Below are 14,359 nucleotides of genomic sequence, written 5' to 3' on the forward strand. Positions count from 1 at the left end.
CTTGAAGAACGCTCTGAAGAAAAGTGCAGATTGTGGATACCAACGCAAAGAGAAGTGCCTTTTTGTATTTGCAGGGGGGGGGGAAATTGCTCGTGAGGTAGTAGGAAAGTAAGGAAAGAGGAGAGGGGGAGGGATTGCTGGGGAAATGGAAGGTAATGAGGAGGTGGAGGAAATGGCCCTGACGGGCCGCCGTAAGGTAGACAAACGACCCCAAGACGAGTTGGATGATAACATGTCTAATAGGAATGTGAAGATTAGAGGTATAGATAGGAGCAATATAGCAGAAAGTGATGAGAATATTTTCAAGGGATTTAAAGAGAGTGGGGGGACACAAACCCCCCCCGACTGACAAGACTAGAGATGAAGGTTGATAAGGTGATCGAGGACTTGGAGAGTAGGTTAGGTCATATGAACACCATTTTAAAAAGGGTTGAAAGATTGGAAGAACTGGAAAAGGCGAATAAAAACTTAACTGATGAAATAGAAGAACTAAAAAGACAGTTAAGAGAGGTAAAGGGGGAGAATGAGGAATTGAAGAAGAATAGTAAAGAAAACAGAGAAACAATAGCTAAAGAAAGTAAAAATTGGAAGCAAACCCAAGAAGGAAATAAGATTTCATTCACTGACATAGTCAAACAGCAATTGAAAGAACATACTGAAGACTCAGTTATTAAAGTGATGAGACAAAAGGAGAATATAGTAAGGGATTTAGCAGACAAGAAGAAATGTATAATTATATTAGGAATGGAAGAGAAACACAACACAGATAGAACCACAAGAATCAAAGAGGAAAATGAAAAAGTAAGCCAATTACTAGAATCAGTTCAGGAAGATGAACCAGAAATTATGAAACAAATCGAAGAGAAATTTAGACTCGGAAAGTATAGCACAGACAAGACCAGACCAATTAAGATTAAATTCAAGTCACAAACAACGGCAGAGAATATCTTATCCAAAACAGGGAAACTAGCAACAAGTGAACAACACAAAAAGATATGGATAAAAAGAGAAATGAATAAAGAGGAAAGAGAGGAAGAAAAGCAGAAAAGACTGGAAGCTAAGGCAAAAAACGAGAACAGAACGGAGTCAGAGAAAGAGAGATTCTATTGAAGAGTAGTGAACATGAAACTAAGGAAGTTCGACATACAAAAGAAAAACATAAGGGAAACAGAGAACACAATGGAAGTGGCAGAAAACTAAGAGTGTCTTACACAAATATAGATGGATTAATAACAGGATTGAATGAGCTGAATGATTATTTGAAAGAAAAAGAACCGGACATAATGGGAATTGTAGAAACAAAATTAAAAGGCCCACTACCACCCAACAGTGTAGGACATGATGCATACAATTATTGGATTAGAAACAGAGAGAAAAAGCAAGGGGGTGGAGTTATGTTCCTGACTAAGAAGGATATAAACGTGAAAGGTGCCATATATGGAAAGAATACAGTAGAGATGATTATGATAGAAGTGGAAGACAGAGATAAGAAGAGCAGAAAATTTGTGATCAATTATGTGCCTCCGAAAACAGCCTCATGGGAGGAGAGTGAATATAAAAGTATGCTAGAGGACACAAAGATAGCATTAACTAAAATAATGGAAGACGGAGGAAGAATAGTTATGATGGGCGACTTTAATTGCAAAGAAATCTGCTGGGAAGAAATGACAGTAAAGAGTGGTGATGACTCATGGGGAAATGCTCTACTTGAGATGATTACTGACCATTCAATGACACAATGGATACAAGAGAACACTAGGTATAGAAATGAAGAAGAACCATCGAGGCTAGACTTAATAATTACATCTGAACCTAGAATAGTGGACAAGATTGAATATAAAACACCAATAGGTAAAAGTGACCACATATTGATTGAACTGGAACTTAATGAAGAAAAATATATGAAAAGAAATGAACAATATAGAAAAGGAAGAATGATGTATGAAAAAACAAACTTTGATAAAATAAGAGAATTCTTCCAACAAGAAAACTGGGAAGAAATATACAAAGAAGAAACATCAGTGGAAGAGAAATGGAATATTTTGACAAAAATTTACAAAAAAGGAGTGGAAAAGTATGTCCCAAGACAAAAACAAGAAAAAGAATATGTAAAATGCTGGTACAACAAAAGTTGTAGGGAGTTAAAAGACAAAAGAGACAAAGCCTGGACCAGATGGAAAAAAGACAGAAGACCTGAAAAATGGAAAATATATACTGGTTATAGAAATGAATATGTACAAAAGTGCAGAGAGGAAAAAAAGAAAATATGAAAAAGATGTTATAGAAAAGTGTAAAGATCAACCAAAACTATTCTACAGATTTGTAAACAATAAACTGAAAAACAAACAAGACTTGGAGAAATTGAGACAAGTAGGAGTTGAATACACTGAGGAAATGGAAATGGCAGAAATTATGAACAAACATTTTAAATCAGTGTTTACAAGGGAAAATATACAACCTGAAGAGATTGAGTGGAAAGAAAAAGTCCCCCCTATGGAAGAAATAGAAGTAACAAAGAATGAAATATTGACACACTTGGGTAATTTTGATGTCAGAAAATCGCATGGGCCAGATGAAATAGCAAACTGGATTCTGAAAGAATGCAGGAATGAACTGGCAGACAAAATACATAGCATAATAAGCAGTTCCTTAAAAGAAGGAAAAGTTCCAGAAGATTGGAAAAAAGCAAATATAGTACCTATATATAAAGGAGGAAATAAAGAAGAACCTACCAACTATAGACCAGTCTCTCTAACAAGTACAATAGCAAAAATTTGTGAAAGAATTATCAAAAGTAGATGGGTAAAATACTTGGAAAAAAACAACGTACTAAATCCAAGGCAATTTGGATTCAGACAAGGACGGTCATGCGTCACCAATTTAATATGTTTCTATTCAAGGCTAATAGATATAATACAAGAAAGAGATGGATGGGCTGATTGTGCATTTCTAGACCTAAAAAAAGCTTTTGACAAAGTACCACATAAGAAGTTGCTTAAGAAATTAGAATATGAAGGAGGAATACAAGGTAAATTGCTAAATTGGATGGAAGACTTTTTGCAAGAAAGAAAAATGAGAGTAGTGATAAGAGATCAGCACTCAAAATGGAATGAATAAGCGGTGTCCCGCAGGGAACAGTTCTGGCCCCAATAATGTTTGCTATATATATTAATGATATGGATGAAGGAATTGAAAGCTATATGAGCTTCTTTGCAGATGATGCAAAACTACTGAAAAGAGTGAAAACTGAAGAAGATTGTGAATCACTACAGAGGGATCTAAATAAAGTACAAGAATGGAGTAGGAAGTGGGAGATGGAGTTCAATACAAAAAAGTGTAGTATAATGGAATTTGGAAAAAGCAAAAACAGAATAACAGGATCATATAATTTGGGAGAAGAAGGAATAAAAAAAGTAGAAAATGAGAAGGACCTGGGAGTCATTGTTATGAATAATATGTCACCTGAGAAACATATAAATAAGATTTTTGGAGAAACTTATAATTTAATAAGAACAATCAAAGTGGCATTTACATACCTGGATGAAGAAATGGTGAGGAAAATCCTAATCACCCTGATAAGACCAAGATTAGAATATGCAGCAACGATATGGTCACCAAGTACAAAAAAATGTATAAAAAAACTTGAAAGAATACAAAGAGCAATCACAAAACTGGCACCAACACTCTCAAAACTATCATATGAAGAGAGACTACAAAAACTTAAACTACAGACACTAGAGCAAAGAAGAGAGAGAGGAGATTTGATAGCTATTTACAGAATCATGAAAGGCATAGAAATTACTGATAGAGAGAATCTGATAAAATGGGATGACAGAAATACAAGAGGACACGGAAAGAAAATAAAAAAAGACAGCTATAGAAGAGATTTGAAAAAGAACAGCTTTCCTCACAGAGTAATAGACAGTTGGAACAAGTTAGATGAGAAAGTGGTGTGTGCAAAAACAATACATGAATTTAAAAATAGTTTAGATAAAATGAGATATGAAGACGGGACCCCACGAGCATAGCTCCCCTTCCCGTAAAATACAACTAGGTAAATACAACTAGGTAAATACACATACACACACACACCCTTTCGTCGAATGGACGGGGAGAACTAGAGTTCCGAAGAAAAAGGAAAATCTACGTGGATCTCAACGTCCAAGAAGTGCCTTATTGTATTTATAGGGAAGGGGAGAGCTCGTGGTATAGGTGGGGGGGGGTGATAGGGAAGGAGAAAGGGAAGGATTATTGAGGGAAATGAGGAAGAGGGGGACATGGTCCAGGAGGCCAGGCGTCTTGTAAACAAAAGGCGGACTGATGACAATGACTTTGGTGATGACGGGATAAACAAAAATATAAGGATTAGAAGTATAGATAAGAGCAGCACAGTGGAAGGTGATGATAATAGTTTCCAGGGATTTAAAGAGGGTGGGGGGGGGATACCAACCTCCCCCGATTGGCAAGACTAGAGGAGAAATTTGATAAGATGACCGAGCATTGGGAAAACAGGTTCGGTAGTGTAGCCAAAATTGCACAAAGAGTTGAAAGATTGGAAGAACTAGAGAAGGCGAACAAAAACTTAACTTTAGAAATAGAAGAATTAAAAAGACAGTTAAAAGAAGTTAAAGAAGAGAATGAGGAATTAAAGAGGAATAATAAAGACAATAAAGAGGCCATAGCAAAGGAAGCACAGGGCTGGAAAAAAATCCAAGAAAACAGTAAAGTTGCATTTACTGACATAATTAAACAACAAATGAAAGAACAAACTGAAGACTCAGTTATTAAAGTGATGAGACAGAAGGAGAATATAGTAAGAGACTTACATATACCAAGGCTTCTTCCCCCTTACAAGGGGATTAGCCAAAAAGAAAAAGGCATAAAATAATTCCCACCCATTCCATCCCTGAATACACTCCACACCGCTCCACCCTCCCTCTTATCTGAGCACCTCCTGTATGACGGGTCATCACTGCACCTTGTCCACTGCCCTGGGTTAGAAGCAGTGTCGCAAGATACAGCACATTCACAGCAAGGCCGCTTCATCAAATTGGCGACACCCCCTCTCCGTCCCCCCATTGCATAAAATGAGAGGACGGGGAGAAATCCCTTTGGGCTGCGTCAAATTTTGCTCACACATACTGCCTCACCCCCCATCCACCCGCCCATTCCACCTCATGCAATCACATCATCCATATACAACCATTCTCCATTTACCCCTGTCTTCCTCAACTGACATTCTCCTCTTCCCCAAAGCCCCCTTCATCCCATCCATCCACCTCATCCTAGGACGTCCCCTCCTGTTCACTCCCTCCACATCTGCCTTCCACACCTCTTTTACTAGTCTTTCTTCACTCATTCTTTCCATGTGTCCAAACCATCCTAATATTCTTTCATCAACCCTATCTCCCAGCTCCTTTTCCACCCCTGTTCTCCTCACCTCATTTCTCACTCTATCTAGCCTAGTAACCCCCATCATACTTCTCAGACACCTCATCTCAAACACATTCAAACTCCTCTCTTCTTCTCTTATGTTCCATGTTTCTACCCCATACAGTGCTGTTGGCACAATCACTCCTTCATACAGTCTCCTCTTAGCATCCATTCCCAAATGTCTATTCCTCATTACACTCTTTAATCCACCAAGGCATTTACTCGCTTCTCTCAATCTACATTCTATCTCCACTTAACAGACAAAAAGAAATGTATAATTATATTAGGAATGGAAGAGAAATTTAACCAAAATAGAACCACAAGAATTAAAGAGGACAAAGAAAAAGTAAACAGTTTACTAGAATTAGTTCAGGAAGATGAACCTTAAATCATGAAACAAATTGAAGAGATATTGACTCGGAAAATATAGTACTGATAAGACCAGACCAATTAAGATTAAATTTAGGTCACAAACAACAACAGAGAATATCTTAGCAAAAACAGGGAAGCTAGCAGCAAGTGAACAATATAAAAAGGTATGGATAAAAAGAGAAACGAATAAAGAGGAAAGAGAGGAAGACAAAAAGAAAAGGCAAGAAGCTAAAAAAAAAAAAAAAAAAAAAACGAGAACAGAACAGAGTCAGAAAAAGAAGAATTCTACTGAATAGTAGTGAATATGAAAGTGAGGAAATGGACCATAACAGAAACAAAAAAGAAACAGAGAATACAATGGAAATAACAGAAAGTTAAGAGTGTCCTACACAAATATAGATGGATTAATAACAGGTCTGAATGAACTGAACGAGTATCTGAAGGAAAAAGAATTGGACATAATGGGAATTGTAGAGACAAAATTAAAAGGTCCACTACCACCCAACAGCATAAGACACAATGCATATAATTATTGGATTAGAAACAGATATAAAACAAGGGGGTGGAGTTATGTTCCTAAGAAGGATATAAACGTGAAGTGTCACATATGGAAAGAATAGAGTAGAGATGATTATGATAGAAGTAGAAGACAGAAATAAGAGGAGCAGAAAGTTTGTAATAAACTACGTGCCCCCAAAAACAGCCTCGTGGGAAGAGAGTGAACATAAAAGTATGTTAGAAGACACAAGAATAACATTAAACAAGATAATGGAAGATGGAGGAAGAATAGTTATGATGGGCGACTTTAATTGCAAAGAAATCTGCTGGAAAGAGATGACAGTACAGGGTGGAGAAGACTCATGGGGAAATGTTCTACTTGAGATGATTATTGACCACACAATGACACAATGGATTCAAGAGAACACTAGGTATAGAAATGAAGAACCATCGAGACTAGACCTAATAATCACATCAGAACCTGAAATAGTGGAAAAGATAGAATACCAGGCACCAATAAGTAAAAGTGACCACATATTGATAGAACTAGAACTAAATGAGGAAAAATACATGAAAAGAAATGAACAATATAGAAAAGGAAGATTGATGTATGAAAAAACAAATTTTGATAAAATAAGAGAATTCTTCCAAAATGAAAACTGGGAAAGAATACACAAAGAAGATACAACAGTAGAAGAGAAATGAAATATTTTGACAAAATTTTATAAAAAAAAAAAAAAAAAAAAGGAGTGGAAAAGTATGTCCCAAGACAAAAACAAGAAAAAGAATATGTAAAGTGCTGGTACAACAAAAGTTATAAGGAGTTGAAAGACAAAAGAGACAAAGCCTGGACCAGATGGAAAAAACACAGAAGACCTGAAAAATGGAAAATATATACTAGTTATAGAAATTAATATGTACAAGTGTGCAGAGACGCAAAAAGAAAATATGAAAAATATGTCATAGAAAATGTAAAGATCAATCAAAACTATTTCACAGATTTGTAAACAACAAACTGAAAAACAAACAAGAATTAGAGAAATTACGACAAGGAGGAGTTGAATACACAGAGGAAATAGAAATGGCGGAAATTATGAACAAGCATTTTAAATCGGTGTTTACAAGGGAGAACATACAACCTGGAGAGATCGAATGGGAAGAGAAAGTCCCCCCTATGAAATAGAAGTAACAAAGAACGAAATAATGAAACACTTGAGTAATCTTGATGTCAGAAAATCGCATGGACCAGATGAAATAGCAAACTGGATTTTGAAAGAATGCAAGAATGAACTGGCAGACAAAATACAAAGCATAATAAACAGTTCCTTGAAAGAAGGAAAAGTTCCAAAAGATTGGAAAAGAGCAAATATAGTACCTATATACAAAGGAGGAAATAAAGAGGACCCTACAAACTATAGACCAGTCTCTCTAACAAGTACAATAGCAAAAATCTGTGAAAGAATTATCAAAAGTAGATGGGTAAAGTATTTAGAAAAAAAAACAACGTACTAAATCCAAGGCAGTTTGGATTCAGACAAGGACGATCATGCGTCACCAATTTAATATGTTTCTATTCAAGGCTAATAGATATAATACAAGAAAGAGATGGATGGGCTGATTGTGCATTTCTAGACCTAAAAAAAGCTTTTGACAAAGTACCACATAAGAAGTTACTTAAGAAATTAGAAACTGAAGGAGGAATACAGGGCAAACTGCTTAAATGGATGGAAGACTTTTTGCAAGAAAGAAAAATGAGAGTAGTGATAAGAGACAAACACTCTAACTGGGATGAAGTAATAAGCGGTGTTCCCCAAGGAACAGTTCTGGCCCCAATAATGTTTGCTATATATATTAATGATATGGATAAAGAAATTGAAAGTTATATGAGCTTCTTTGCAGATGACGCAAAACTGTTAAAAAAAAGTGAACACGGAAGAAGATTGTGAGTCACTACAGAGTGATCTCAATAAAGTATGGGAATGGAGTAGGAAGTGGGAGATGGAGTTCAATACCAAAAAGTGTAGTATAATGGAATTTGGAAAAAGCAAAAGAAAAAAAAAAAAAAAAAAAAAAAAAAAATAGAAGGATCATATAAATTGGGAGAAGAAGGAATAAAAAAATATATATATATAGAAAATGAGAAGGACCTGGGAGTCATTGTTATGAATAATATGTCACCTGAGAAACATATAAACAAGATTTTTGGAGAAACTTATAATTTAATAAGAACAATCAAAATGGCATTTACATACCTGGATGAAGAAATGGTGAAGAAAATATTAATCACTTTGATAAGACCAAGATTGGAATATGCAGCAACGATGTGGTCACCAAATACAAAAAATGTATAACAAAACTTGAAAGAATACAAAGAGCAATTACAAAATTGGCACCAACACTCTCAAAACTATCATATGAAGAGAGACTAGCAAAACTTGAGCTACAGACACTAGAGCAGAGAAGAGAGAGAGAAGATTTGATAACTATTCACAGAATCATGAAAGGCACAGAAATTATTGATAGAGAGGATCTAATAAAATGGGATGAAAGAAATACAAGGGGACATGGAAAGAAAATCAAGAAAGACAGCTATAGAAGAGATCTGAAAAAGAATAGCTGTCCTCTCAGAGTAATAGACATGATTTGGAACAAGTTAGATGAGAAAGTGGTGTGTGCAAAAACAATACATGAATTTAAAAATAGTCTAGATAAAATGAAATATAAAGACGGGACACTACGAGCATAGCTCACCTTCCCGTAAAATACAACTAGGTAAATACACACACACACACACATATATATATATTACACCTGCCAAAATTACCCTATTATAGGGTAAAATTCCTACGAGTGGCAGCCTTGAATCACCGTGTAGCAGTGTTACAGCTTGTAGTGCTACGTTCTCTTATTACTTAAGCGGACTATAGAAAACGTTAAGATTTAATGGGAAACCACAGTAAAGAGTGCCAATCACTTTGTATATTAGAAAAAGCTATACAATTAGGAATGTTTATTATATACAATGGACAAATGTCTAAGTAAAATTAAATTTTCAACATAGAAGTAATATAAAGAATTATATTTTCGATTATTTAGAAAAAGAAAAGTGTAAAACTTTAACTCAAGTTTTCCATATTATTGTAGCTCATAACTGGCGAAAAACTAGTACAACGGCAACACTGATGTGTACTAAGAAAAGGTCGATTTTGTACTAGATGTGTACACAATTTCGTATGTACGTTACTGTAGTTGATTGACATGTTAGTTTTAAGAACAGTTCAAAGCAGTTGGAGAAAAATGTGTGTAACAAATTATATTTTGGAAACATTTATTTCTCTTACTGTTGTACGAGGGCATGGATTACTGAAATGAAAGTAAATTTTTTCATCAATGCATTTTACATTTGGAAATTAAGGTAAAATTATAATTATAAAATAAACAAATAGTCAATTTTCGACGTCTTCACAATACAATTATTCATAGCTGAATGTTTTGACCAACTAGATTTTCCTGATGTCATTAACAGCCAACTAGAGCTTAAGAAAAACATGCTACACCCATGGCTGACATACAACTGATTTGATTATAAAATAGGAAAGAAAAAATAAAATTTTGTAAGGATGGTGTCTAATGTTTACTTGGTTTCCAGACTGGGAGACTCCAAGCACAGTACCATCTTTGCAGATCCTCAAGGTTCTGGGTGTCCCAAGTTGGGAACCAATGTGCTAAACTTACAATAACTTTGTTGTTTCCCTCTAATGACCCAGTAGGTCTGACAGCCATGGAGACAGTAGGGGAAGAGAAGTGATCTCTGGAATCCTCTAGGTACAACCTACAAGTGGATAGTGCAGGTCTAGTCACTGGGTACTCTGTACTGTAGGATAGTGTAGAGGTGTAGGTTTACACTTTAGCAGCCACCTTCATGCCTGAGGTGCTCTCTCAAGGATTTACTCTGCTTACCCTACATGGGGAATGGACTAGAAATGGCACCCTGAACATAGCCTCCCATACACAAGATATGAAGACAGGAAACCACGAGCATAGCTCCCCTTCCCGGAAAATACAACTAGGTAAATACAAGTTGGGTAGCCGGCAATTGTTCCCAGCAAGGTCACTCACTCTGCAGCCAGAATAATAAAACGTATTAATCAACAGGTGGGAAGGAGCAGCAGCTCCTCCAAATCACATCAAAGCTCCTTTGCCTTGCCCTGTAACTCCCACCCCCCTAACATTCACACATTATAGGACAATGAACCCATCCCCTTCCACACATTGAACCTGTTTGACCCAGTGTTGCATTGGCAGTTACCTTCCTTATCTCACCCAGATGGAACAGTAATTGCTGCAACAGAACAGTCACTAAACCTGTTATCGGCTTGCTTCTTCCACACCACTGAAAGATGTCACATTTCCAAACTTACACTGTTCTTTTGTTCCACATCTCAACCCTTACTGAGAAGTAGGTCCCAACCTGGATTAAAATGAACATTGGACAACCTTCGACTCCTGAATGATTGTAATTAATGCCCCACGACCACTTAAATCCACACAACTCTGGAGAACTGAACAAAAATCAACAAGTCTACAGTCCCCAAAAAAACAAATAATGCCAAAAGGACTCCCATTTCTCTAAATAATGCTGATATTCACTAGCCCTCAACTCCTCTTTGTTTTAAATGTGAATGCTTTGATTATACCAAACAGTGAAGTCAATGTCCTTCATGCATTCCTTGACCCTTGCCTATATTGTTATGTACTACAGTTTACTGGCTCTTCTATATTTGTGGACAATCTCACACTGCCATCACTCCTCCACATGATTGCCATTGCCTTAACCCAGTCAATTGTGCTATTTGTGGAACCATGCAGCATCTTCCTCATATTGCACTGTACAAATTTTTGAACACTTCTGCCTCCAAGACTCAGAACTTATAAATTTCTAAGAGGTCTGAACCCAAGTCAGATGCATATTCCGTACATCCACAATACACCTCAGAATACCTCTGAACCCTGCTATATGCTTTCTCCAATTCCACCAAAGCCCATAAAACATTTTTAAACTTTTGCCAAAACAATTCTTGCATATCTTCCTAAAAAAAAGAAGAAAAAACAACAACTATGCACCCTCTTTCTCTTAAATCCACACTTCTCTTCAATTACTTCCAATTTCTCTCATGATCCTCTCATTTAACACATGCCCATTCACCTTACCAACCACACTCAGCAGACTTATCCCCTTTCCTTTTGTATAGTGAAACATGCACTTGTCCAATCCACCAGTACTCATCCTTCCCTTATGAAGATATGAGGTATGTTCAATAAATAATGAGAAAACTTCAGATCAAAAAGCTTCTTCATTGTGAAGTACACATACATGTCTACAAAATGACTAATTGGCATCTTTCTATATTTTTAGGTTTGAATGCAGCGGTGTATATTGTGGAACCATTTTGATCCAGTTTACTGGTCTGTCAACACTTAACAAGATGTAGGGAAACAAGGAGTAAGATTATGCCATCAAATTTTGTGTTAAACTTAAGCAAACAAGAAGCTTATGGAAAGTTAGAGGAGGCCTATTGGGGTGAACTGATGAGTAAAGCAAGATTCTATAGATGGTTTAAAAAAAATTCTGTAGGAAATGAACAGGTTGAGGATGAAACCAGATCTGGAGCACTAAACAGTACACATAAGGAGGAAAATATTGAGAAAGTGTGAAGGATAGTGATGCAAGACCATCGAATAACTATGAAGATATCTGATGCTGCTGGTATTAGTATTGGCACAGTGGATACAATTCTGACCAAAGATCTGAAGCTCCACAAAGTCTGTGCCTAGTTCATGCCAAAGATTCTCTCTGACAACCAGAGACAGTTTCATAAGGAATGCTGCACTGACATTCTCGATATGATAGTGGCTAATTCAGGTTTCCTGAATAAGGTAGTGACTTGTGACAAGAGTTGGGTGTTCACCAATGACCCTGACAGTAAATGTCCAAGTGCCCAGTGGAAGCTCATGTCATCCCCCAGGCCCAAGAAGAGAAAGATGAGCAGGTCACAAGAGAAGGCCATGGTCATTCCTTTTTTCAACTTCAAGGGGCTCATTCATGTAGAACGGGTTCCTGAGGGTCAAAGCATTAATAGGGAGAAGATGAGGAAGAACAGTCTGCAACATTGGTGCAGTGGTGAATGGTGGTTCCACCAGGACAATGCCCCATCCCATGGGTCAACACTAGTTACCAAGTGGATGGCCAGCAGGGGAATGAGTGTTACAACACCCACCCTACAGCCCTGACCCGGCCCCTTGTGACTTCTTTTTGTTCCCACATATGAAAGACAGTCTCAAGGGAGTCAGATTCCAGTCAACACAGGAGCTGAAACAGGCATCGGGAAATTACCTGAAGGACTTGAGATCTTTGAGGATTGGGAGAGACTTCTGCAGAAGTGTGTAGATGCGAGAGACTACTATTTTGAAGGAGACAAATTTTTGTAAGCTTATGAAAATAATCTCTTCTGAAATTCTCATCATTTATTGAACATACCTCACATTAATCAATCTCATCAGTCACCCCATTATAATTTCTCCACTGACATTCCAGATGACAACCATTTGTCTTTTTAGCTTTCATCTTTTTCAATGCTACAGCTTAAAAAGTGGGGTTGCCAAGTCAAAGCACATGCCCACCTCTCACTCATCTAAAAACCCATTTGTTGCTGTAAGAGGCTGGTAGATGGAGGTAGACAATTAGGTAGATGGAGAACTAATGCTAATCCAAGATCAGTTGTTATGAAACAACGGCCGACAGCCGAATGGGAAGTGCTGAGTCGGGGATTTGTTTAGTCACCGTCCTGTCTAGGTAAACAAACGACCGACAGCCGAATGGGAAGTGCTGAGTCGGGGATTTGTTTAGTCACCGTCCTGTCTAGGTAAACAAACGACCGACGAGGTTGTTGCATGTTGATACAGAGGTGGCTGATTGTAATAATGCTGATGTAATCAAAACTGTGAGCGACAAGCCATATTTTGTTACGACATAATACTTACGTTGTGACGTAGTTTAGAAGAGTATAACAGCCTCTCCAATTGGAGAAAAGGTGGAGGAGAAAAATCATTGGTGCAGAAAAGAAACGTTACGCCCTTAAGGTGTGACATTGGTTTGAGAAGTAAAAGACTATTGGATGAAAAACAGAGTGATGTCAGAACAAAGGTGGCTTGACGTGACGTTGAGAATTCCTCTCGGGACTTCTCGGGTGTACTGATTGAGACCAACACGTTCACTGAAAGTATTCTCTTTCATTCACCCTCAATAGGAACTTAGGCAGGGGGCCTACTTACCTGAACTTGAGTGAACTTATGAATTACCAAGATGTCAAGAAAACTACTGAAGAAGAACAAAGACAGCAAAGAGGAAAGAACCAGTGGTGATAACTAAAGGGGGTGGAATAGTTGTCCTTTCTTAGATCCTCGTGGATAAAGTCACCCTTATCTCCGAACCAGTTCGATGCAATGCAGCAAAACAAAACACCACAACAGTGCACTACAGCTGAAGCTTGGTTACCCTCACCACTTTATCACATGAAAAACCTCCCCCGTCATCCATTTGAAAATTACAGAGCAGACGAAGAAATTCTTTTGGCCTGGATCAAACCTTCATTTGTTCACAACTACTCTACACTCACACCTACATCTTGCCCTCTCTTTTTCCAATTCAACCGACATTCCTCTTATACATCCAACGTCTCTTTCACCCTACCCATCCACATCATTCTCGGTCTTTCCCTAGTTTACTCCATCCACTTTCACTCTTTTTTGCCGGTCCATCTTCATTTCTTCTTGTAAACCCAAACCATCCCAGTATTCTTTGATCAACCCTATCTGCCAACTCTTCTACCACTCTAGCTCTGGTTTCTACTTTATTTATTAGGGATATCCCTCATGAACTTGTTAACTTATTTAAGTATGACAATTTAATTATGTTCATGCTAACAACAGATTATTTAATTGAGGCCTCTCCCACCCCTGGAGGGTAAAAATTTCTTGAATGATTGTTTTAATGTGG

General features: G+C 37.3%; 1 protein-coding gene across 1 annotated transcript; it reads left to right on the plus strand.

Annotated features, from left to right (window-relative positions):
- The first annotated feature begins 11,773 nt into the window (after positions 1 to 11,773).
- LOC143036817 (uncharacterized) lies at positions 11,774 to 14,132 on the plus strand. The gene is made up of 2 exons (XM_076204611.1): positions 11,774 to 13,156; positions 13,227 to 14,132. The coding sequence occupies exon 1, from the start codon at positions 12,142 to 12,144 to the stop codon at positions 12,592 to 12,594; it is 453 nt and encodes a 150-aa protein (XP_076060726.1). The 5' UTR covers positions 11,774 to 12,141; the 3' UTR covers positions 12,595 to 13,156; positions 13,227 to 14,132.
- The last annotated feature ends 227 nt before the right edge of the window (positions 14,133 to 14,359 follow it).

This window comes from Oratosquilla oratoria, chromosome 21 (genome assembly GCF_046742065.1).
Source record: "Oratosquilla oratoria isolate Oo_2021 chromosome 21, ASM4674206v1, whole genome shotgun sequence".
Taxonomy (NCBI): domain Eukaryota; kingdom Metazoa; phylum Arthropoda; class Malacostraca; order Stomatopoda; family Squillidae; genus Oratosquilla; species Oratosquilla oratoria.

Coding starts and splice junctions, on each gene's coding strand:
- LOC143036817 (XM_076204611.1), top strand. CDS start 12,142: ATGCCAAAGATTCTCTCTGACAACCAGAGACAGTTTCATAAGGAATGC.